Source organism: Nerophis lumbriciformis, linkage group LG32 (genome assembly GCF_033978685.3).
Source record: "Nerophis lumbriciformis linkage group LG32, RoL_Nlum_v2.1, whole genome shotgun sequence".
NCBI lineage: Eukaryota > Metazoa > Chordata > Actinopteri > Syngnathiformes > Syngnathidae > Nerophis > Nerophis lumbriciformis.
Genome location: NC_084579.2, coordinates 13,803,535 through 13,830,233, shown reverse-complemented (window position 1 = coordinate 13,830,233; position 26,699 = coordinate 13,803,535). Strand labels below are relative to the sequence as shown.

General features: G+C 40.0%; 1 protein-coding gene across 2 annotated transcripts in view; it reads left to right on the top strand.

Annotated features, from left to right (window-relative positions):
• The first annotated feature begins 1,161 nt into the window (after positions 1-1,161).
• The window catches only part of fubp3 (far upstream element (FUSE) binding protein 3), a 43,080-nt gene continuing 17,542 nt past the window's right edge, over positions 1,162-26,699 (top strand). The window contains exons 1-9 of one of the 2 annotated variants that reach the window (XM_061927436.2): positions 1,162-1,348; positions 12,080-12,191; positions 17,383-17,413; positions 17,493-17,542; positions 17,742-17,813; positions 25,815-25,872; positions 26,125-26,287; positions 26,365-26,463; positions 26,550-26,654. In XM_061927436.2, the coding sequence (XP_061783420.1) occupies positions 1,256-1,348; positions 12,080-12,191; positions 17,383-17,413; positions 17,493-17,542; positions 17,742-17,813; positions 25,815-25,872; positions 26,125-26,287; positions 26,365-26,463; positions 26,550-26,654 (783 nt within the window). In that variant the 5' untranslated portion in view covers positions 1,162-1,255. Of the gene's footprint in view, positions 1,349-12,079; positions 12,192-17,379; positions 17,414-17,492; positions 17,543-17,741; positions 17,814-25,814; positions 25,873-26,124; positions 26,288-26,364; positions 26,464-26,549; positions 26,655-26,699 lie in introns of both variants that reach the window. The other variant, XM_061927435.2, reaches the window with a different exon arrangement.

Sequence of the window (26,699 nt, the reverse complement as noted above, 5' to 3'; positions counted from 1 at the left end):
TATGAACCCACGCCAGGAAACCAACCAAAAAAGAACAGAAAACGAAACGACATCATCTAGTACAACCCTCCATACAGCAAAAACGTCTCAACTAACATTGGACACAAATTCCTCAATCTGATTGACAAACACTTTCCCAAAGACAACATCCTAAGAAAAGTATTCAACAAGAACAACATTAAATTGAGCTACAGCTGTATGAACAATATACGACAAATTATCTCAAACCACAACAAAACAATTGCAAATGAGCCGTCGGCCCCCGGACAGAGCGACTACAAAACCAACAAAGGCTGCAACTGTCGAAAGAAACCTGATTGCCCTCTCAACGGGGGGTGCTTACAAACATCAGTTGTCTACCAATCTAAGGTAACACGCAAGGACATTAACACATCCGACACATATGTAGGATTAACCGAAGGAGAGTTCAAAACCAGATGGAACAATCACAAGGCTTCTTTCAGGAACCAAAACCTGCGGAATACCACAGAACTCAGCAAACACATTTGGGACCTCAAAGACAATAATGTTGAATATTCAATAACATGGCAAATTCTTGCATCCAGCACAAGATGCAACCTATGCTTGAAAGAGAAACTGTTTATTATTTACCGTCCAGACCTGTCATCCCTCAACAAGCGCAGCGAAATTGTAACAGCATGCCGCCACAGACGGAAACACCTCCTAGGTAACACATGAGCCAATCACCACGCCCCTACGCCAGCCTGTACCCACCCACTCTGTGCCCTATATAAACCATGGTATGTGAATGCTCCCATTAAAATCTCCTGATGATTGAGGGAACCCCCTCATGAAACAGGCCTGTAGAGATGAAATAGTCTTGTGATTTTTTTTCCCCACACATACATATATTGCGCTCTACTACGGTGTCGAGCACTATTTTTTGGATAACCTTATTAAGACATATATATATATATATATATATATATATATATATATATATATATATATATATATATATATATATATATATATATATATTTACTTTTTTTTTAGTTATCATTTTTTTCCCCCCAGGGTGAGATTTTTATTTTGGACAATATTTTATACATCCATCCATCCATCCGTTTTTCTATATCGTAAGCATGTTTTTCTTGTCTGTGGTTTCATCATCTCGCGAGATCTACGGTGCTCTCGGCGCTTGGGCTTGGCACATGTGCTCTTTCTTTTCTTTTTTTTTTTTTCCTCCACCCCTCTACCCCCCAAGAGAAGCTCTCAGCTGCCGAGGCGAGTGATGATGATGGCGGAGCTGGTTCAGGGACAGGCCTCGGTGGCTCAGCCCGGAACGAAAGATGACTTCGCAGACACGATACGCCGCGTCCGACAGGTAAAGCCGCTCAAGTGGGCCGCACCTAAGCCCTCCTCGCCCCCTCCTCACGTTAACCACAATCAGCACTCATGCACTCAGCATGTAAGCCAGCTAGCCCGCTAACTAGCTAGCAAGCTACTAGCCCCGTTAGCATAGCTGAGCCAACAGATTAGTTTCCAGCAGACACCCGACTACGTGCTAACTGCGTCGGCCACAGCCGTCGACACCGCCGGGCGGCTCGTTTCCGACACAAGACGCCGTGCACAGAGTACGATATTGGAAGTTTTGCGTAACTTTGACAAGTTACGTCGACGCTCGGCAACCTGTTGTCAAGTCTCAGAAGTTGGCGATTAGCTTAGCATGCTAGCTCCGCAACACTGACAGCCCTGACACGCTGTCAGAAAGTTAGCCTCGCTACTTTTCATACTTAGCGTCGATAGTTCTGGGTTTAATGCAAAAAACACGGCTGTCGCCTCAGTTACACGAATTCGGCAGCCAACCCAAAAGCTTCCGTCGTGGTAAATGCAAGCGGTGCTAATTCGTTGAAGTTGTGTCGTACTTTGCTCGTGGTAGTAAACACCAGGAAGCTAGCAGGGCTAACTAAGCTTGGGCTAGCTAGCGTGTTAAGATAGTCTCCGTTGGAGTTAGGCCATGTCACAATGAAACGTCATCCCCCCGCAGCTGCGAATATTTTTTGCACACTTGTCATTTTTTGTCATTAGCAACACAGAAAATACAAGTGTAATTGCATTTTAAAGCCCCCCAACATCTCAGGTTTCCCTTAAAATTCGACCATACGTCAGACATTGACGACAGCCAACATGGCTGCCTTGGTTAAGCTGACTTTAACTTGCTTTACAGGACCTGCTACTTGTTTTCATGAGAGTTGAGTTCATCTTTAGTAGATAATCACCCTACTTCTAACATTTAGGGTTTCAAATCCAATTATAAATGTCAAAAACAGGAAAGGGCCAAGTGTGGACTTAGTAGCTTATCAATAGCATGTGGCTTAGCCCTTTCCACCAACATAACCAGGAACTTTTTCCAATCCATCCATTTTCTAACGCTGGAGCCTATCTCAGCTGCATTCGGGCGGAAGGCGGCGTACACCCTGGACAAGTCGCCACCTCATCACAGGGCCCACACAGACACATTTAAACAACAAAAATGTTTCCAAAGTGCTGCACAAAAATAATCAAAACAAGATTCAAATACTGTCCTTAGCTCCACAAATGCCTGATTAAAAACAAAATAAATAAATATAAAACCTTGTTCTCCCCGTGACTGTGTGGGTTCCCTCCAGGTACTCCGGCTTCCTCCCACCTCTAAGTTATAAAGTACAACTTTATTACACATTTTTGACGTCTTGTCCAATACTTTGATCGTAGTTAATCTACATACGGTGTTGATCTGGAAATGTTTGCCTCGGCATTTTGATGGTGTGGGCGTGTGACACCGAATGGAGATGTTGACATGCGGAGTAAGCACTCTTCATTCTCTAGCAGGTGACTTTTCAAGTGATGCTACATATTAGCAGTAATGCTACTTTTTGTAGCAATGCTTTTTCCCCACACTTGACAAAGTACGGTTGTCTGTTCGACATATTCCCACTTGAAAGCCTGCTGTTTTTCTTGGGAATTAATTCTTCCTTCATTTGTTACCAGATTCGCACCTTCTTTCTCTCGTATTACCACTCGCATCACAGCTAACGTTACCCATGCTGCTACCTCTGCTCCGCGAGGGCGTCTACGTATGTGACGTATGTAAGAAGGTGCGCTTGCTGTCTGTGAGAAGGACAGACAAGAAAGAGTGAGAAGAGCCTGTAGTGTAATGCCCGCAGCTAAAAGCAACTGCGTGAGAACATATACTCGAATATCACGATATAGTCATTTTCTATATCGCACAGAGACAAACCCGCGATATATCGAATATATCGAGTATATCGATATATCGCCCAGCCCTAGTTGGCCCTGTGATGACGTGGCGACTTGTCCAGGGTGTACACCGCCTTCCGCCCGAATGCAGCTCAGATAAGCTCCAGCACCCCCCCGCGACCCCGAACGAGACAAGCGGTAGAAAACAGTTGGTTGGTTGGAGTTTATCTTTTGTAGAAAATCATCCGACTTCTAACATTTAGGATTTCAAATCCAATTGTAAATGTCAAAAACAGGAAAGGGCCCAGTGTGGACTTAGTAGCTTATCAATAGCATGTGGCTTAGCCCTTTCCACCAACATTACCAGGAACTTTTTCAATCCATCCATCCATTTTCTGACGCTTGTCCCTTTTTGGGGGGCGTGTGGGGTGCTGGAGCCTATCTCAGCTGCATTCGGGCGGAAGGCGGTGTACACCCTGGACAAGTCGGCACCTCATCACAGGGCCAATACAAATAGATACATTTAAACAACAAAAATGTTTTCAAAGTGCTGCACAAAAATATTAAAAACAAGATTCAAACACTATCCTTATCCTTAGCTCTACCAATGCCTGAATAAAAACAAAATAAATAAATATAAAACCATGTTCTCCCCGTGACTGCGTGGGTTCCCTCCAGGTACTGCGGCTTCCTCCTACATCCAAAAACATGCACATGGGGATAGGTTGATTGGCAACACTAAATTGGCCCTCGTGTGTGAATGTTGTCTGTCTATCCGTGTTGGCCCTGTGATGAGGTGGCGACTTGTCCAGGGGGTTCCCCGCCTTCTGCCCGAATGCAGCTGCGATAGGCTCCAGCACCCCCTGCGACCCCGAACGGGACAAGCGGTAGAAAATGGATGGATGGATGGATGGAAAACCAACATAAAAACAATTGAAAGAAAATATGATTATAAAGGATTTTAAAGGGTAAAACCAATTAAAACAATAGATACAAATACGACGAGACTTAAAACACTCCACAGTGGGAGCAGTTCGAACATGGAGGGGCAGAGTGTTCCAGATCTTAAGGCCAACCACAGAGAAGGCCCTGTCGACCCCTGGTTTTAAGTCTCGTCTTGGGCACCACGAGCTGTAACTGGCTCTCGGACCTCAGAGCGCGCGCAGGAGTGTAAATTTGGATGAGGTCCAAGATATAAAGAGGTGCCAGTCCATGCAAAGCTTTAAAACCAAACAGCAACATTTTAAAATCAATTCTAAAATGAACAGGGAGCCATTGCAAAGTCTGAAGAATTGGGGTTATATGTTTGGGTTTCCTGGCCCCTGTTAAAAGTCGTGCTGCTGCGCTCTGGACTAACTGCATCCGGGAGAGAGCTTTTTGACCCGATTAAAACGATTCTAAGTAATTCTAATAGTTTGTTTTCATGGCATTTTAAAAACAAAGTCTCCTGGGATTCTCACCAACACATTCCCCGCAATCCCGAGAGGGACAAACGGTAGAAAATTGATGGACATCCAGCTGATTTAGGGTCAGCCTGTTAGCATTAAATTAATGGAGAACTGCACTTTTGTAGCTTTCCAAGCCCTCTACAGCAACTTCTAAACACGCCAACGTTTTATATACGCCCTGCAAGTATATTTATACTGTAGTAACAGATACGTTCATAATAGGGGTGTAACGATACTCGTTTTAACATTCGGTGTATGCGATACGATTCAGGGAGGGTCTCATTTTTTAAACAACGATTCAGTGAGTTGAAATCGAATCAAAAACTTTTTTATTAACTAGTGTGACTGTGAAATGAACAGTGGATACTGGACATTGCAGGTGAAGTTTCTTATATTCCTGTTATTTCTTGTCAGGTAATTATGTATAAATGAATTATGATACAAATAAGCAAGTAAACAATTAATGGCCAATGCCTTCACATCTTATTTGAATAAAGTGCAACCAACATTTCAAGAGGTAACCTTTTCTGCTCTTATTTTCAATCAAGCAAGTTTAAATAAAGTACATTAACATTTTAACAGTAGATCTACCTAAATAACGTACACCGACCTAGCCATACAGTATCTGATCTCAGCCCTGGCGGCGCCGATGACGGACAGTGTCTCAGGTGTGCGGAAGCATGTACGGTATGCCCCCTTGTTCCTGTTGATTGTGTTGGCCCCTCGCTTCCTAATTTCCATAGCCTCCTTCATCCTTCTCTTGTATTTCTTTCTTTCTGTCAAAATAACTTTTCCCTGGCTTTTAGTTGTGTTCTGGAAGTTGGTGCGTCGTCTATCTTGCTCCGTTGTCACTTCTGTTTTGTCGGTCGCGCCTTTTGTGGCTTAAAGTTAAATTGTGGCTTTATATTATGGTGTTGTATCGTTTGTATTTATTGTGGCTTCAAGTTTTTGTTGTAGTTGATATTTTTTTGTGGCATTTAAGACCTTTCTTGACCCGCGTAGCTATCCGCCATTTTTGTCAGACTGGCAAATAGACTAAACGTTTAGCGTCCTTATTTTTAGAAGTGCCAAACTTCATATTAAGTCTCCTGTTCTTAAATCCAATGTTTTCATTTTTTTAGTATCGATTAAAACCACGATTCCCTTTTAAAACGAATGTGGATCTATACGTAAGCAAACTTGCCAAGCACGGGTTGATTGAAATTTATAAATATAAATCGATGTATGATCAATCGTTACACCTCTAGTTCATAACAGTATGTAATATGTACACATTTTACTGAATTTTGGTCATTTCAAGCATTACGTAAACTTCTTTCTTCTGCATCCTTTCCCATAGCAACGCACTTCCGACCTCCGCCAACAAAAGCCTGGGTTTTCTAATAATGGCGGACTTCGGCATAGACGACATAGATGGCTATTTTTGGACAAATAAGGATTCACGACTTTATCTTTTTTAACCTAAATATACACAGAATAAACTACCGTATTTTTCGGAGTATAAGTCGCACCTGCCGAAAATGCATAATAAAGAAGGAAAAAAACATATATAAATCGCACTGGAGCCCGGGCAAACTATGAAAAAAACTGTGATTTATAGTCCGAAAAATACGGTACTAATTATAGAAGCTTAGTGAGCACAAAGACGGTGAAAAGTTTGAGCAGACGAAAGGCGAGTTAGTTAAAATTGGCGTGACACACAGTGTAAATTTGGAACTTGGAGCCAAGCTATGCCGACACAAAAGAGCGCATAACCAAAATCAACTGGGAAAAAAACGTCCCCTGGCCAGCTTGACCAAACGGACAAATGTCCATGGAGTGAGTCACCATAATAATCATCATGGTACGTGCAGCGCGTCCTGCTTATACCAAATACAGTACATACGCTGTCAAGCTAGCTGTGTACAAACAAAACATGAAATGTAGGCTAATACTTTACAGATACTGTAATATGATTGTTCATGTTTTCCAGTCAGTATGGATTTGTGTCCTATCGCATTGTGTTGTGCATTACAAACTCAAAATCTATTCAGCTGCTGACACACGAGCTATCTTACGGCTAACACCGTAGCATGCCGTTGCAAGGCAATTTGTTTCAACGCTAGAAAAACAGTTCCTCAGTGTTTGCTCTTACGATAATGTCGCCACAACCTTATTGTAGTACAGGTTGCAAATTTAAACAAAGATTTGTTGGCGGTTTTTGGATGTATTTTCCGTGATTTAGAAGCAGATTGTATTGCTCCCATTAGCTGAATTGCTAGCCTCCTAGAACGAGCCGTTTTTATCTTTAGAATGCAAAAAAATGCATTCTTAAGATTAAAAAACGCTCGTAAGATGCGGCTAGCAATGTAGCTAATGGGAGCAATCCATTATGCCTAGTAAATCACTCTAAAAATGCATTCAAATACCGCCAACAATACTTTATTTACGTTCCGTAACCTGTGTAATAAAGTTGTAGCGATATAATTGTAAGAGCAACCACTGAGGAACTGTTTTTCTTGTGTAACATATGTAGTCTAATATGTAGACACTCACAGTGCTACAGTATTAGCGAGAAGTAAGCTAGCCTCTGTGTCAGCAGCTGAATGACTTTTGAGTTAGTAATGCGAACAAAATGCGATATGACACCAATATGTACGGACTGAAAAACATGAACATATTATATTACAATATCTGTAAAGTATTAGCCTACATTTGTGTATGTAGCTGTAATAAGCATGACGTGCTGCATATATTATGACCAATATTATAGTGACTTATAGGGCTGCGCTATTAATCAAAATTGAACCGACATTGAGGTTTTAATTAGTGCGGTAAATAATCGCAAGAGGCTGAAGTTTTCTTTTTCCTCCGCCGTCATCAGCATTTAAGTGACAACATGTTCGCCAATCAGAATTGTTCAGCCACGTGTTTGTTCATCTCTCGCATCAAAAAGGAAGACGCTTATTTAGTGCATCGCTGTCTGCACCTAAGCGCGTTTATTTACAAATGGAAATAACAGAACAGAGTGACCCGCCTTCGCCAACACGCTCACAGTACAGAGAGCCTTGCGCTTTGCCAGTGACAAGTGTTGCAAAGTAACAAATTAGGAGGAAAACAAATAAGTTACAAAGCCAAATTTCCCATTGTGGAAATATTTCAGCTTCAAATCAAATGAGCGATAATAGCACATTAACACGGACTAACAAGCAAAAATGCCTTGATCACGTGATGACAAGAAATAAAAACACAACGTCCAACCTAATTTTTCCAACTTGGAAAAAAATGCACTTTAAGATGTTCAATATTGATTCATGTAAAATTTTTGCTTACAGAAATTAGCTCATTTTATTATTTGTTTATTTAGGACAACAAAGTTAAAGTGTTTACCTTCCAATTACAGTGCAATAGTAATCAATTCTAATGCAATGAGAAATTCAATGTTATATTATTTCAAATGGTTATTTGCATTATTATATTTTATGATTACATTACATAACACATACTGTATAGATGTTATCTATTATTTCTTTAGTTAAAGAGCCCGGTGTAGTAGGGCTGGACGATTAGAGTTTTGATTTCGATTATGGCTTCTCACGATCATGAAAATAAAATAATCGGAAAATTAATGGGCCAGGCAACGTACTTGCAACTTCCGGATTTTGTAACGGTGAAACGGATGAGTAGCGAATAAGTGGGGAAAAAAGAGCATGTCTACGAGAAGTTTAGGATGTCATCATCGTTGCTACTTTTTATTTGACCCAGTGCAAGTATGCCTAATCAATAATTACTAAACTCAATAAAAGAAGTAAGGCATTTGATTTCCGCATTCACGTAACTGTGGGCTGAGTCACATAATTGTCCAATAAAACGTGATCCGCTGTTAAACGCAGGATATTATGGAAATTGACATTGCTGTCATTGTGAAGAGAAGAACAATTTGTTTGGGAAAATAATGTGTCCGATACTGCCCATTCAGGCACAGTCAACCGCCCTGTCCTGAACTAAACAATGTGGAGACGGCGACTGGAAGTAACCCATGAAACTAAAGCAAGCAAGAACAATCCATACACCCACAACACATCTCATCTGTTTGTGTTGTTGTGAACATCATTCATGGATGTAACAGCAATGTACAAACGGCAATTAGAACTTCAGAGCCGCTCTTTTTCTTTTTCTTTTTTGGGCCTCATGTTGCCTCTTTACTCGTCAAGCTGAGAACAGCAAAGCACAATTCCTCCCTTCACAATAATAGCGCGGTGCACCATATCCGGTCTGCCTACGCTAACAAAATAAAGTTTAAAAAAAAAGTACTTTACTCAAGCATAATGTACTTAAAGCATTTACTGATACATTCACAGATGTTATGCTTTCACCTAAAATACTGGTAAAAAATTGTCCAAAGATGTATTGCACCAATAATCACCAAAAATGATTCCCGGGCGCGGCCACCGCTGCTGCCCACTGCTCCCCTCACCTCCCAGGGGGTGATCAAGGGTGATGGGTTAAATGCAGAGAATAATTTCGCCACACCTAGTGTGTGTGTGACAATCATTGGTACTTTAACTTTAACTTTAAATGTGTGGATCTTTGCATATAACATTTTATTCAATTTTATTTGAAAAAGGCACACACTCTATGGTGTTAAAATAAGTGTAAAATGTATCAAATGGAATTAAAAACCATTGAAACGGAAACACTGAATTATATTGTTTTTTTATATTGCTATTATTTAAATATATTACTATTATTTTACTTATTGTGGTTTATTCGTTACTAATTTTTATGTTTTTTTAAAACTATATTTAAAGTTCAAAGCACCATACTATAAGCCGCCGATATATAGGTTGCAAAATGAGTTATTTACACAGTAAGATTATTTTTGAATGTTTTTTTACATAAGTTAAATGTTTCCAAACAGTGTCTGTAACACGGCAGTAAAATGGCTGATCAAACAAAACAGAATTAATCGTCATGAATCCATTGGCATCGGAAGCTGGCTCTCCAGTCAACTAAACAGACTCAATAAATCTACAGTGACGTCTTGGTGAAAATACTGAGGAATTTGTGGCACTGAAACGATACAAAAAGAATGCTGTTGTAAGTTAATACTAACACTGACACTCGTAAACGTGTTGGCATACTCGCTATTGCTAACGATGCCAGCGTCCCTACATTTTGATAGCACGTACAAATATGCATAGAAACACTCCTACAGACCTCACACATGGGACAGTTAAGTAAGTATAAACAGTTTCAGTTATACAGTAAAACTTAAAAACGTTGCTTGAAGTAATGAAGAATCCATGCAAGTAGCAAAAACGCTGTGGACTGCTAGAAGACTGAACGTCACTCCACTTCTTGTTGAAAGCACTACCGGTAAATGGAAGGACACTGCAGCACCTGCAGTGATTTAATTTGTCCAAAGGATGGTGCCAGAACACAAACAATAAAACACCTTCTCAGTGTTTTTTTAAAAATGTATTTATTATTACTTTTATTTTAGCCGTCAGGGTAAGAAAAAATCCAGCATTAGCTGCGCCGTCTTATAGCCCTCAAGGTTCAAACTTTAAGAAACAAATTGCGGCTTATAATCCGGAATTTACGGTAAATTATTGCATATTGTTTTGTGTGGCACCTTGAGACAAGAATACCTGTATGTTAATTACCGGGCTAAAAGTAACATGTCTTTCTTCACTTGTTATTTTCGCAGTTTTATACATTTTAATGTATACATACAGCATATATATATACAACGTTAATGGAGGTTTTTGAAGATGTTTTAGAGGGTCTTGAAGGTATACAGGGTACTCTCCTAAGCCGCATCTTGTGAGCATTTTTTTTAATCTTTAGAATGTAAAAAAAATATAGATCTGTGGTTTTGTCTCATAATAATTTGAACTACAGGCAAAAAAAAAAAGTGCAGTTCCCCTTTAAATGAAACTGAAGTGCTGTGCTGCCACTAATACACTACGAGTGAATAGCTTATGTGATTTATTTTCATTTCACTGCTTAACTTTGCTCTAGCGATATCATTTTGAGCAGTCAGTATGGAGATGTTGGTGTCGCTTGCGTTATTGCGCATCATTGCCATTACCCATCGTCAGTATGCTTTTTCCTCTTGCTGTCACTGGCATCGCAATAATATCAGAAAGCTAAACACACTTGCAGTTACCGTATTTTCCGCACCATAAGGCGCCCTGGGTTATAAGCCGCGCCTTCAATGAACGGCATATTTCAAAACTTTGTCCACCTATAAGCCGCCCCGTGTTGTAAGCCGCATCTAACTGCGCTAAAGGAATGTCAAAAAAACAGTCAGATAGGTCAGTCAAACTTTAATAATATATTAAAAACCAGCGTTCTAACAACTCTGTTCACTCCCAAAATGTACGCAAATGTGCAATCACAAACATAGTAAAATTCAAAATAGTGCAGAGCAATAGCAACATAATGTTGCTCGAACGTTAATGTCACAACACACAAAATAAACATAACGCTCACTTTCTGAAGTTATTCTTCATTCATAAATCCCTCGAATTCTTCTCCTTCGTTGTCCGAATTGAAAAGTTGGGCGAATGTGGGATCCAAAATGGCCGGCTCCGTCTCGTCGAAGTAATCGGAGTCAGTGTCGCTGTTGTCCAGCAGTTCCATGAATCCTGCCTTAAGGAAAGCTCGGACCACAGTTGTGACCGAAATATCTGCCCAGGCATTTACGATCCACTGGCAGATAGTGGCGTATGTCGTCTGGCGCTGTCTCCCTGTCTTGGTGAACGTCACGTGTGTTCGCCTTCTGTCATCCACTGTTCCCACGCAGTTAGCAGTCTAGCTTCGAATGCCCTGTTGACACCAATATCTAGCGGCTGGAGGTCTTTTGTCAATCCACCCGGAATGACGGCGAGTATTGAATTAAGCGCGTAAGCGTGTCTCTTAATGTGATGTTATGAGCTAGCAAATATAACAACTACACTACCCAGCATGCAACGATAGTGACGAGCATGCGCGGTAGCCCTGAGAAGCGTTGTTGTATGCTGGGAGTTAGAATGTGGTTATGAGCACGCTGTGAGTAAACGTTGAGAACTCAGTTAACACGCCTCGTCTGCATTATTTATAATTAGACAGACAACACACTTAATAGGAGCCATTTTGGGGTCTTTACATAAACACACAAATGGAAATGAAACGTCACATATCCCAGCATGCACCGCGCGCTTCTTCTACGGGGAAAAAAGATGGCGGCTGTTTACCGTAGTTGCGAGACCGAAACTTTATGAAAATTAATATTAATATTAACCCATATATAAGGCGCACCGGATTATAAGGCGCACTGTCAGCTTTTGAGAAAATTTGTGGTTTTTAGGTGCGCCTTATAGTGCGGAAAATACGGTAATCCTAGAGAGGTGAACAAAAAAGGCCCTCTTTCAACGTGTCTCACTGTGATTTGGCTCCAGATGGCTGCCAAGATGGGAGCTGACCAGATGCCGAACATGCACAGCACCTCTCCCGTCATCGACCCCTCCCTCTACGGCTTTGGGGGCCAGAAACGTACGCTTGACAATGAAGGTAAGTCTCTTGTGTACAATGTCGTGCAATTGCTGGGTTGCAATCACGTGACCTAAAAGCACTTCTGGGTTTCAGGTTGAGGGCAAGAGTCCCATTAGTCTACTGTTTATTTACCTGCATCAATGCAGGTGTGGGCGTATTTTGAAATGTTGAAAGGCAAATATAAAAGCCTGATATCATAAAAAAAATATTGAAATGGAGTAAAGTTGATTCATACACCCTTCAGAAAAAACATTTTCTAAAGATTTAAACCATTCATCATCCCCGAAGTTGACCGTTCAAGTTACTGCTTGACCACACTTCTTTTTACACTCACTAGGATTTTAAGTAAAAGATATTGGAGACACATCATGTCTTAACATCAGGAGGGGTCCACAAATTAAGCATTAAGCCGTGAAAGACAGCGTTGGACTAACTCGTGCACCTGTAACGTTTTTGATTGACATTTAAAAGTTAAAGTACCACTGATATTCACACACACACTAGGTGTGGTGAAATTACCAGCGAGATATCCGACCAGCTCCTTTATTATAGGGCACATATGTTCCAGTTTTGCACACGTTTCCATTAATTTAATAAATGTTGGAATTAATTTTTTACAAATTGATTTTTTTAAAGTTGCAATTGATAAACGCTTACCGTATTTTTCGGACTATAAGTCGCAGTTTTTTTCATAGTTTGGTCGGGGGTGCGACTTATACTCAGGAGCGACTTATGTGTGAAATTATTAACACATTAGCGTAAAATATCAAATAATATTATCAAGCTCATTCACGTAAGAGACTAGACGTATAAGATTTCATGGGATTTAGCGATTAGGAGTGACAGATTGTTTGGTAAACGTATAGCATGTTCTATATGTTATAATTATTTGAATGACTCTTACCATAATATGTTACGTTAACATACCAGCATACTTGCCAACCCTCCCGGATTTTCCGGGAGACTCCCGTAATTCAGCGCCTCTCCCGAAAACCTCCCGGGACAAATTTTCTCCCGAAAATCTCCCGAAATTCAGGCGGAGCTGGAAGCCACGCCCCCTCCAGCTCCATGCGGACCTGAGTGACGTGTTAACAGCCTGTATTCACGTCCGCTTTCCCACAACACACGTTATAACTGTAGAATGATCGAGGGCGAGTTCTTGGTTTACTGAGTACTTAGTACTGAACTCTTAACCCTCATTTGTAAACAATAACATGCTTATTATACAAACAGTATTTGTACACCTTTAACACAGATTTTTATACTGTCTTCAGAGATTCAGTTTTTTTGGTGGTACTCGAAACATTTCTGGGTACCTGCGAAAGGGTGTTCAGCATGGTTAGAAAAATAGTGACAGAGAATAGAACAAGGATGGACAATTCAACCCTTAACTCAACAATGAGTAGATGAGTGTTGTGTGTGTGTATATGTGTAAATAAATGAACACTGAAATTGAAGTATTTATTTTATATATATATATATATATATATATATATATATATATATAATAAAATAATTATATATTTAGCTAGAATTCACTGAAAGTCAAGTATTTCTTATATATATATATATATATATATATATATATATATATATATATATATATATATATATACATATATATATATATATATATATATATACATATATATATATATATATATATATATATATATATATATATATCTATATATTATATTAGGGATGTCCCGATCCAGGTTTTTTGCACTTCCGATCCGATACCGATATTGTTTTTGCATTTCCGATCCGATACCGATACTGACCGATGATACCGATACTGGCCTATCCGAGCATGTATTAAAGTTTAAAGTTATTTAGCCTACTTAGTTGTCAGAATCATGTTGAAAAGGGTTTTAGTACTCTTGATAACAACTAGCCAGCTGAATTAGGGGAGTTTGAATAATACACAATGGTTGGTAACAAGAAACTGACCTGTTTATTCAAGGATAAACACAAAATAGACAAAATTATACATGACAAACAGAAATGGCATCATTGAACTAGGGCTGGGCGATATGGCCTTTTTTTTAATATTGCGATATTTTAAGGCCATATTGCGATACACAATATATATCTGGATATTTTGCCTTAGCCTTGAATGAACACTTGATGCATATAATCACAGCAGTATGATGATTCTGTGTTTTGATTGATTGATTGAGACTTTTATTAGTAGGTTGCACAGTGAAGTACATATTCCGTACAATTGACCACTAAATGGTAACACCCCAATAAGTTTTTACACTTGTTTAAGTCGGGGTCCACTTAAATTGATTCATGATACAGATATATACTATCAGATATATACTATCATCATAATACAATCACACAAGATAATCACATTGAATTATTTACATTATTTATAATCCAGGGTGTGGAGGGGGGCGCCGGATGTAAGTGTCCAAAAGACAGCCAAAAGAGTTTGATATGCGAGCACCTTAGAGGGAGCGTTGCTCGCACGGCTGCGCTAGCATCACAGCTAACGTTAGCCATGCTGCTACCTCTCTGCTGGGAGAGGACGTATACGTATGTGACGTATGTCGTGACAGTATGTGACGTGTGTAAGAAGGTGCGCTTGTCTGTCTGTGAGAGGGAGACACAGGAAAGTGTGAGAAGAGCCTGTCGTTTAATGCCAGCAGCTAAAAGCAACTGCGTGAGAATTGTGGATGTGTTGAAGGTGTGCTGGAAAATGCGGAACGGAAATTACGGAGCAGCAGAAAAGTATGGAATGTATTATTTAAATCGGTGCGTTGGAAAACACGGACCGGAGTTTTTTTAAAACTGGATCTGGATCGGCATTTTCCCATGCCTTGCCGATACGTAATTTTTGGCAAATATTGGCAGCCGATCCGATCCAAATATCGGATCGGGACATCCCTAATATATATATATGAAATACTTGACTTGGTGAATTCTAGCTGTAAATATACTCCTCCCCTCTTAGCCACGCCCCCGGCCGGTGCGAATTATACTTTGGAGCGACTTATAGTCCAAAAAATACGGTATTTAGTGAAACGAAAAGAAAGGTAAAATTGCCTCAATATACATAAATTGAAGATGCATCAGTAATCGAGTTTTAATAGAATCAAAGCTCCTGAATTGTAATCGAATCTTGAGGTGGTCAAAGATTCCCACCTCTACTATCAAGGATATTTTCTTAATGCTGAACATAGCACCAAAGATGCTGCCAGTGTCCGTTGTTGTGTATGCATGCAACAACGCATTCCATGTGGAAGTTTCCTAAAGAAAAGTATTTATTTGGAAGTAAAGGAGAATAAAAGACTCACAAATATGCTTCTACAGTTTATAACAGAAAATATTTGAGAAGCACTGCCCTAGAGCATGTTTGAGTGCCAAACATAAGGAAAAATCTATAATCTCCCTCACTTGTTTGCTCCACTTTTAAGACGAGACACTCAAATGGTCGCTTTTGACGTTTCTAGTTTTCATCATGAAGGACAACCCTCCTTTGCGCATGATGCCTCCTCTGGCCCACCCCAATCTAGATAAGCTCACCCTACGCAGTGGCCCACCACTTGATGAACGACAGCTTTTTTCTTGGGTAGGGGAGCCAACATTGATCAGGCTTCGCTACACATTAAAAGGGTCTGTTTACAACCTGCTCAGTTAAATTTTTCGAATAAAAAAATATAACAAGAACACTACCGGCTTGCTTATGTCACTATTAGGGGTTTAACAAAACAAATTTAATAAACGTCTATTTGTCACAATTCGAAGTTAAACTTTGTAAAACACTTCGGCGCACTTTCTCAAAGCGCGTGCCCCCCTACAGGAGTGCTCTCTGCATATGACAGATTAAAAAAAGGGTGTAGAGTTTAAACAGGTGAGCGAGATCATAAATCACTCAAAACACCACTCTTAAGCCGCGGCGTTCTTTTTTTTCTCTGCGTGTGCGTATCTTGAAGGTATAAAATTAGGAGAGGGCGTGTCACAATGATCGAACACGAACGGTCTCTATACATCTACCTCACTATGATATAAAGCAGCTTTAAGATAATATCTGAAACTAACAATAATCCGTTAGTCGGCTAGAGAATAAGCTAATCTAGCATGTTGCTAATAAAACGTGACGCATTCACGTGACTAGCTTCTTCATTATCTCTCAAAATGTCTTGAACATCTCTGTGAGATTGATACTATTGTGATCATATTTATTTATTCCCAAACTTTGGAAGTATTTTGGTGTCATAAATCAGATATATAAAATAGCTTCAATATAGTGGCAATTCGTTTTTCCACTCTACTGGTACTTTAAAGCTACAGACACACAAAATGGTGTGTTCCCAGTAGGATTGACTAAAAGCACTTTTAAAACTCTAAATTGTAACATCAAGGGGAGATAGTACACTTTAAATTCAGTGTCGTGGAGTATTCTGAGGTGTATTTAAAATTGTTTTAACCTTGTATAATATGAGGCCTTTCATCGTAGCGTGCATCCATGTACATATTACGTTGTGACAAATATGTGCTTATTCATGTTGTTGTCCTGTCATTTTATAGCATCCATGAAGAGAAAACACACATGCCGATTAATCTGTCCTCTTTATTTTCTTGTCACTGTGTGTTTCAGTAGAAATTTCAGATGTCAATCAGAGAAATTACACACTTTAGCCTTAGCTTTGTTTGACTGGCCCACTTTATTCCGTTTTTTCGAATGCCTTGTCCCCGCTTCCTCCATTCAAGGTTGCACCACGCCATATAAAACTTTCATCAGCATACAGTAATCAAATTTGTCGGTTGCAAGGATAGTACCTCCTTGTATGGCTCCTTTTTATTTTGATATTCATAGCAGTCCCCTATGTCCAGCCTCACCTCAGTGCATTACCAGAGGAAGTGAAATGAGTGCAAACCACCAGAAAATCGATTGAACTCGCCACGACGTGGGTGTTTACATCCATGACGGCACATCCTCCAGTGACCCCTGCAGGACCATTGCTCTGTGCTACCTGTCAAAATTCAATTGCACCCACTGACCCAGTTGCCCCCCATATTTTTCTTTAGCTGAAATTCTCTATTGTGCACCTGCAGGCCTGATTTCCATCCTGCTGGGTGTCAAATGGCAACTCTAGATTGGCAGCTGCATTGCGTTACCTTCTCATTTATCTGCTTGATTAGATACGTTTCTTACACACTAACTTGTGTTCTGACTTCTCCATTCTCTCAGTAGGGAATCACCTTGGTGCAATGGTACATCAAAGGTGGGCGTCATTTCTGATTCTGCTCATTTTTGTATTTTTCAATCACTGAGTATGTATTGATTGTCTCATAATCTCACAGGGCTCTTACGACCGAAGACTTCAAAGTGCCTGATAAGATGGTGGGATTCAGTAAGTGGGCTTTGAGTTAGTTGCAGTCGCCGCTAATGTTCCACATGTAATCAACAGTATTGACATTCTCCTCAGCTATCGGGTCACCGCATAGGTCCCAGTCTAAATTATATACAGAATAAATGTATATATATATATATATATACACACCTATATATATTTATTTATTTATTTATTTTTTAACTCCTTCTCCCACCAGTCATTGGAAAAGGAGGCGAGCAGATTTCAAGAATCCAGCTGGAATCTGGCTGTAAGATCCAGATTGCGTCCGGTGAGTTCAAGTAGCATTCACTCAAGTGTCTGTTCTCACCTTAAAATCGGATCCAAAAGTGACTAATTTCTATTCATAAGAAAACTTTAAGACATGTTAATGGATAGCGAGTTTTTGTAACACTGTTCAACTCTTAAGCTTTTTACTCTCTAATGCCTTTTTATTAATACATGATTGCTTTAAATTATTGGTAATTCAATTTCATTTTAGTTAACATACACTATTGAAGTCAAAATAATGCAAACTTTTTTTTGAATTGCATTTTATTATGCAACTGTTGACTGTTTAGTTTGCTCACAGAATGTGAATATATCGAAAAAATCTATTTTACTTAAAAAAAAAAAAGTTACCTAGCATTAGTCTTTCCATGTCATGAATATATGCAAAGTTAGGGATGTCCCGATCCAGGTTTTTGCACTTCCGATCCGATACCGATATTGTTTTTGCACTTCCGATCCGATACCGATACTGACCGATACTGGCCTATCCGAGCATGTATTAAAGTTTAAAGTTATTTAGCCTACTTAGTTGTCAGAATCATGTTGAAAAGGGTTTTAGTACTCTTGATAACAACTAGCCAGCTGAATTAGGGAAGTTTGAATAATACACAATGGTTGGTAACAAGAAACTGACCTGTTTTTTCAAGGATAAACACAAAATAGACAAAATTATACATGACAAACAGAAATGGCATCATTGAACTAGGGCTGGGCGATATGGCCTTTTTTTTTAGTATTGCGATATTTTAAGGCCATATCGCGATACACGATGTATATCTCAATATTTTGCCTTAGCCTTGAATGAACACTTGATGCATATAATCACAGCAGTATGATGATTCTATGTGTCTACATTAAAACATTCTTTTTCATACTTCATTAATATATGCTACTTTTAAACTTTCATGCAGAGAAGGAAATCACAACTAAAAAAATCACTATTTTTTTCATACGGTGTTGATCTGGAAATGTTTGCCTCAGCATTTTGATGGTGTGGACGTGTGGCACCGAACGGAGATAAGCGTCTCGACAGACGTTACAATATTTGAACAATGATGACGAAAACTGTTTTCTCTGTCGTGTCCGTGTGTCGAAAATTGTTATGCGCTTATTTTTTTATTTGATTTTGTGCGTGGCATAGATTTGCCGTGCGCAGAGGACGCTTGAGCAGTGCGCAATTGCACAGGCGCGCACCTTTTAGAGGGAACGTTTCTCGCACGGCTGTGCTAGCATCACAGCTAACGTTAGCCATGCTGCTACCTCTCTGCTCGGGGAGGACGTATTCGTATGTGACGTATGACGTGACAGTATGTGACGTGTGTAAGAAGGTGCGCTTGCTGTCTGTGAGAGGGAGACACAGGAAAGAGTGAGAAGAGCCTGTCGTGTAATGCCAGCAGCTAAAAGCAACTGCGTGAGAATCCACAGACGTGTGGATGTGTTGAAGGTGTGCTGGAAAATGCGGAACGGAAATTAGGGAGCAGCAGAAAAGTGGAATGTATTATTTAAATCGGTGCGTTGGAAAACACGGACCGGAGTTTTTTTTTAGATCTGGATCGGCATTTTCCCATGCCTTGCCGATACGCATTTTTTGGCAAATATCGGCGGCCGATCCGATCCAAATATCGGATCGGGACATCCCTATGCAAAGTAATCGTAAAACATACTGTACATTCATATGAAAAGGACTGTTTAGGTGCCAATTCTAATTAAACCAGCAGGTTTCAGCAAAATTGAGGGGAAAAAATGTGTTGCTACCTCCTTTCCCTTTTTTGGTTGCAGGAGGGATAATAATGGGTCTTCATTTCATGAATAATGCGCTTTTGACCTTTTTGTTTCTCCAGTGTGGTTTTAAGTGGGTTTAATATGTTACAAAACAATATGCCGTATTTTACGGATTATAGGTCCGTTTTTTTCATAGTTTGGCCGGGCGTGTGACATATACTCCGGAGTGACTTATGTGTGAAATTATTAACACATTACCGTAAAATATCAAATAATATTTATCTCAATCGCGTAAGAGACGAAGCAAATGTCCGCAATCGTCACACACACGTCAGCAATCGTCACACACGTCAACCAATAACAATTCGGCAGGGGCGGGTCATGGCAGAAGTGCATTGTGGGTCATGGGATGCTAACTGCTGCTACATCCGTAGCTATTAAAATGGATTATTTCAACATTGGCGGTAACTTATAAAAACTGAGAAGGGCTGAACTAAAATGGCATCGAAAAGGAAATCATATACTTCAGATTACAAACCGGACGTAGTGAAATATGCAGCAGAAAACGGCGATCGAGCAGCAGAAAGAAAGGAAACGGCGCATACCAGAGGCGACACCGGGTAGGAAGATTTCATCGGATTTAGCGATCGGGAGTGACAGATTGTTTGGTAAACGTATAGCATGTTCTATATGTTATAGTTATTTGAATGACTCTTGCCATGATGTGTTGCGTTAACATACCAGGCACGTTCTCAGTTGGTTATTTGTGCGTCATATGGCGTACACTTATTCAGCCTGTTGTTCACTATTCTTTATTTATTTTAAATTGCCTTTCAAATGTCTATTCTTGGTGTTGGATTTTATCAAATAAATTTCCCCCAAAAATGCGACTTATGCTCCGGTGCGACATATATGTTTTTTTCCTTCTTTATTGTGCATTTTCGGCCGCTGCGACGTATACTCCGGAGCGACTTATAGTCCGAAAAATACGGTAACAAAAATAGAATCTGATGGCAAATGGAAGCAATAACAAGATCAAATATAGTAGCATCATTAAGGGGTAAACAATGAGTATGGCACCCAAAACCTGTGCTCTTCTCTATCCTCCCTCACAGGTGTGTTTTCCTTAAATGCCAAGTTATGCACACACCCACCTATACCCATGTGACACACACCTTGTCAACCCCAAAGACACTGCTCCTTAAACCCCTAATTGTGTCTCCTACACAAGGCATTTTATTTAAGTTACAATGTCTTTCATATTTATGGCATGTCTTCATGGTGTGTTTCAGCCATCCGGCCTTCATCGGGGGTACAAACAATTGTAAAAGTACACCATGTGAGCTTAAAACCAAAAATAACATCAGTAAGGTATCTGTTAAAGGGTTTGCATATTGTGCAAACGTATAAAAGACACCTATGTGGACATATCACTACTGAATGGCGGTGTACAAATAACTCCATAAAACAGTTGAATCAATGCCCTCATTTAATCCAGGGTATTCTGTGGCTTGAAGTTCATAAATCCAAAAATCACATTTCACTATTGAGATCCCATTTCCTTTTCTTTGGTGTCTGGTATATGGTCTATTCCAGAGCTATTTCACAGAACCACACTGTGAGTTCAGGAAAGTTTAGGAAGTTCTTTGAAAATACAAACATTTTTGCAGAAGATTCCTAAAAACACTAACACGGTCATATAGATTATCTTTTACTAGCTGTTTTGCAGTGGGTCCTAAAAAGCAACAGATTCTCGGAAATAAACAAAATAAGAATAATAGTGAAGAGAGAAATCCGGCCCCCTGGTACTTAGCTCTTTGGAAATGGGGCCCTCAAAACAAGTTAGTTGAATAGCCCTGGTCTATTTCATATGCTTGTACATTGGTTGGATCATTATGGGACTCTGTTTGGCAATAGGGTATTTGGTGTTTCTTGTACGAATGACATATTTATGCTACGCCAATCAGACTTGTAGAGGTTTTTTTTTTGTTTTTCCACTATAGAACATTTTGCAATATGGCATTCTAGCCTGTAAACAACAAATATTGTCCTAAAGTTGATAAAAGGTTTTTTCATTTTCTCAACAGTCTAAAAAATGTCTTATGTCCATGCATTGATTAAAAGTGTAAGCGGATAAGCGGAAGAAGATGGATGGATGATTAAAAGTGTTATTATAACAGATATGGAACTTAGAGCCATGTCTTTTTAGAAGTTGGTGGTTGATAACTATGAACCACCTTATCTTTTAAATAAATGATAAATAGGTTATACTTGTATCGCGCTTTTCTACCTTCAAGGTACTCAAAGCGCTTTGACAGTATTTCCACATTCACCCATTCACACACTGATGGCGGGGGCTGCCATGCAAGGCGCTAACCAGCAGCCATCAGGAGCAAGGGGTGAAGTGTCTTGCCCAAGGACACAACGGACATGACTAGGATGGTAGAAGGTGGGGATTGAACCCCAGTAACCAGCAACCCTCCGATTGCTGGCACGGCCACTCTACCAACTTAGCCACGCCGTTTTAAAATAGAACACATTTTGAAACTGACATGTGGGCCCTCTGGAAATATTTGTCAAAAGAGACTTATCACTCTGCAATAATTAAGGAACTTTTAATCATTTGTTTTTTCTGTTTCCTGTTGGTATGTGGTCCTGAAAATAATAAAATCCTTAGTTGTTTCTATCAAGAAGAAAGTCCAGTATGCAATTGGCCGACACAATCATGGCTTATGGAGTTTTTTTTGTTGTACCGGTACCCTTTTTCTTTCTTTTTTTAAAAAATCTGGCTACATTTCTTCAGTTTTGGCCTCAAAATCAGAATTTAGTAAATTCTATGTGCTCTTGGTAATTGGCCAAATGGTATATTATTTTTCAGCCACTTGGGAAGGCAGCTTTAGACGTGTAAAACCGTATTTCTGTCTGTGGACTTCAGTGTTTCCCCGAGATTGCCAATATAAATGTGGCGGTGGGGGCTTGGCGAGTGGCGTGCTCAGTATGACATCATCAGATATATGACATGATCATTTTGATTTGCAATGATGCGTATATTTTCTTTAAAAAGGCTAAACAAATGTTTTATGTATATTTAAAAACAAATAATAGTGTTATTAGTACCTTTAATAACTATCATGTTTTTCTTATATCAGAATCACAATCCGCTTTAACACAAGAAATTTGACTTGTGAGACTATGCTCTTTGTTCAATATTGTTTCATTTGTTGCTTACTGTAAACAGTTATTTTTAATTAAATTAGAAAAAAATCACTTTAGGTGTTTTGTTAATATTACAACAAAGTCACTTTAAAACTAACCACACTAAAGAAAGTACATTATATATACACATGAACTGCTTACATGTAGGAATCACTTTAGATTAATAATATACCGTATTTTCCGCACTATAAGGCGCACCGGATTATTAGCCGCACCTTCAATGAATGGCATATTTCATAACTTTGTCCACCAATAAGCCGCCCCGGACTATAAGCCGCGCCTACGCTGCGCTAAAGGGAATGTCAAAAAAACAGTCAGATAGGTCAGTCAAACTTTAATAATATATTAAAAACCAGCGTTCTAACAACTCTGTTCACTCCCAAAATGTACGCAAATGTGCAATCACAAACATAGTAAAATTCAAAATAGTGCAGAGCAATAGCAACATAATGTTGCTCGAACGTTAATGTCACAACACACAAAATAAACATAGCGCTCACTTTCTGAAGTTATTCTTCATTCGTAAATCCTTCGTCTTCGGTGTCCGAAGTGAAAAGTTGGGCAAATTTACGATCCACTGGCAGATGTTGGCGTCGTCTGGCGCTGCCTCCTCGTCTTAGTGAAGGTGTGTTCGCCTTCTGTCATCCATTGTTCCCACGCAGTTAGCAGTCTAGCTTCGAATGCCCTGTTGACACCAATATCTAGCGGCTGGAGGTCTTTTGTCAATCCACCCGGAATGACGGCGAGTATTGAATTAAGCGCGTAAGCGTGTCTCTCAATGTGCTGTTATGAGCTAGCAAATATAACAACTACACTACCCAGCATGCAACGATAGTTACGAGCATGCGCGGTAGCCCTGAGAAGCGTTGTATGCTGGGAGTTAGAATGTGGTTATGAGCACGCTGTGAGTAAACGTTGAGAACTCAGTTAACACGCCTCGTCTGCATTATTTATAATTAGACAGACAACACACTTAATAGGAGCCATTTTGGGGTCTTTACATAAACACACAAATGGAAATGAAACGTCACATATCCCAGCATGCACCGCGCGCTTCTTCTACGGGGAAAAAAGATGGCGGCTGTTTACCGTAGTTGCGAGACCTAAACTTTATGAAAATGAATCTTAATATTTATCCATATATAAAGCGCACCGGGTTATAAGGCGCACTGTCAGCTTTTGAGAAAATTTGTGGTTTTTAGGTGCGCCTTATAGTGCGGAAAATACGGTAATTTGGAATAAACTGAAAAAAGCATTACAATGATGGAGGTTGAGCACTAATGTCGTGAGCTTAATGCTAACTTTCAATCGACTAGCTCATAGCTAAGCTAACTCAAATTAGCATGGCCAATCGCAGAGTGCAGAGTTTTGATTGTCGGTAGTAATGTCAAATGATTTAGGGTAGTTTACACAGGCTTAATACCTTTCTCTTCAACTTTCTCTCCTTTTTTTTGCCGAGTGTCAACTGTTTAGGTGCGCGACCAGCTGACACACTTCTGACAGGCGATTTAAGATGCACGTTTTTTGTTGTTGTTTTTAATAATGCAATGTGGAACGTTTTTATGATATTTAGGCTGTTTTTTTAAACTTATTATAGCCAATACTATGTAAATAATAGACTACATACGTTATATCCATTCATACGATCACTTATTTTTGTTTTCATGTTGAAGTGTTTTTATCCATCCATTTTCGCGGGGGGTGCTCGAGCCTATCCCAGCTGCTCTTGGGCAGAAGGCGAGGTACACCCTGAACAAGTCGCCACCTCATCGCAGGACCAACACAGATAGACAGACAACATTCACACTCACATTCACGCACTCGGGTCAATTTAGTGTTGCCAATCAGCCTATCCCCAGGTGCATGTCTTTGGAGGTGGGAGGGAGCCGGAGTACCTGGCGGGAACCCACACAGTCACGGGTTGAACATGCAAACTCCACATAGAAAGACCCAGAGCCCGGGGATGGAACTTAGGACCTTCGTATTGTGAGGCACACACACCCACCCCTGTTTCCACTATGTTGGCCCAATTGTTTTCATGTTAAAATAAAAAATATATATTTTGAAGGTGTGGAGGCAGTAATGTAGCCGTGGCTCTGCGCCATGATCGTTTACATGTAGGGGAAACCATGGACTTTCTTAAAAATAATATTATATTGATAACCCTTTTCATCTTTAGAAATAGTAGTGTAGGTTTATTGATTCATTCATGGCTTACACAACATTTGTGGGTTTTGACGTTTGGCTCCCTGTTGGAGGGCAGTGAAGGAGTACTGGGGCTTGAGCGTTTGAATGTGTGCGACCAAGGGATTGGGGAGAGTATGTTTAGGGTCGCCTGTGGAGGAGATGAACAAGCGGTAGAAAAATGGATGGATGGATAGATTCACCCAGTCATAACAATGGGTACACCTGAACACTTTATGCCATTACATGTTGCACATCGGTGGTGTTATGCGCATACCGAGTTAAGATGAAAATAATACCAAAACCTAGCTGTTTTGCATTTTTTCATAACCTGACAGAGGGGGAGGAACTCATCCCCTTCTTTTTGAGAATTTGTCTTATTGTTTAAATATGTACATCCACCCTGCTGTACTGTTGCCATACGCAAGACCCTGTGAACAGAGGGAACCAAAACTGCGTGCAAGCTCGCACCAAAATGAATTAACTTTATGACATGACTCTTCGGCATTGTTTAACATAAGTATCCAACATTGTAACATTTGTAAGTCAGAAAAGAAAACATTATCATATGTCCCTTTTAAATTGATCATGGAAGTAATACGTAGATTCAATTTAACATTGGAAAATGAACCCTAGAGTAAAACTTAATTTGTAACTCCTGCATATGAACAAAAAGGATTCCTGCTGAAAACTACTTGTAATAATAGAATTTGTATTTTGGCACGTTTAAACAAAGTACCACTTTGTCAGTCATCAGGGATTAATCTAGATGCCAATGTAGATATTTTTTAAACATTGCTGTGCATTACAATTTTTGTGAATGTCTTGAACAATTAGAAATGTTTGTTCAATTGTGTTCATTTGTGTTTTTACTTTTTAGACAGTGGAGGCATGTTGGACAGGCCCTGCACTCTGACCGGGAGCCCTGAGAACATTGAGTGAGTCTTCTCCACTTTTACTGATTTACTTAAAAGAAAAAAAAGTAGGCTGTGCGTTGTGTGAACGTGTGTCCATTGTTGCGCCGCAGAGGGCACGAACCCACATCTCCTTCCATGTCCCCCTCTTTCAATCAGTCACCGCACCTCCTTAACTCCCTTTTCTGTGTTTGGACAATGAGAAATGTGACTTAAGCAAAAAAAACAATTTTTGGTGACTAATGCTACCACGACCTCCACCCTCTGCCCTCACAGTCAAGCTAAAAGACTGCTGAGTGAGATTGTCGAGCAGTGTCGATACGGACCAGGCTTCCACTGCGAGATGGACGGCAATGGAGCCATTCAGCAGATCCTCATCCCTGCCAATAAAGTGGGTCTGGTGATCGGCAAGGGAGGAGAGACCATCAAGCAGCTGCAGGTGGGGGTTGATTTCCACAGTGACACAAATGAATAAAGTAGCTTTCATTTCCATGTCTGAATGTGTTTGCTGTGTAGGAGAGAACAGGAGTGCAGATGATCATGATTCAGGATGACCCCATGCCCACTGGTGCAGACAAGCCCCTAAGAATAACTGGGGACCCCCACAAAGTGCAGGTCGACCCTGCATCTGCTTCAGTATTTCATCTTTACAAGTTTTTGTTTTGGCTTTATTGTTTGACTTTTTTGTTTTGTTCTAACAGCAAGCCCGTGAACTTGTGGTGAAGCTAATCCGGGATAAGGACCAGGGAGATTTTAGAGCCGGCAGGGTTGACTTTGGATCCAAAATGGGTGGAAGCAGTCTGGATGTAAGAGCCTGTTCATCTGCATTTACCATTCAATCAGGTCTTGTT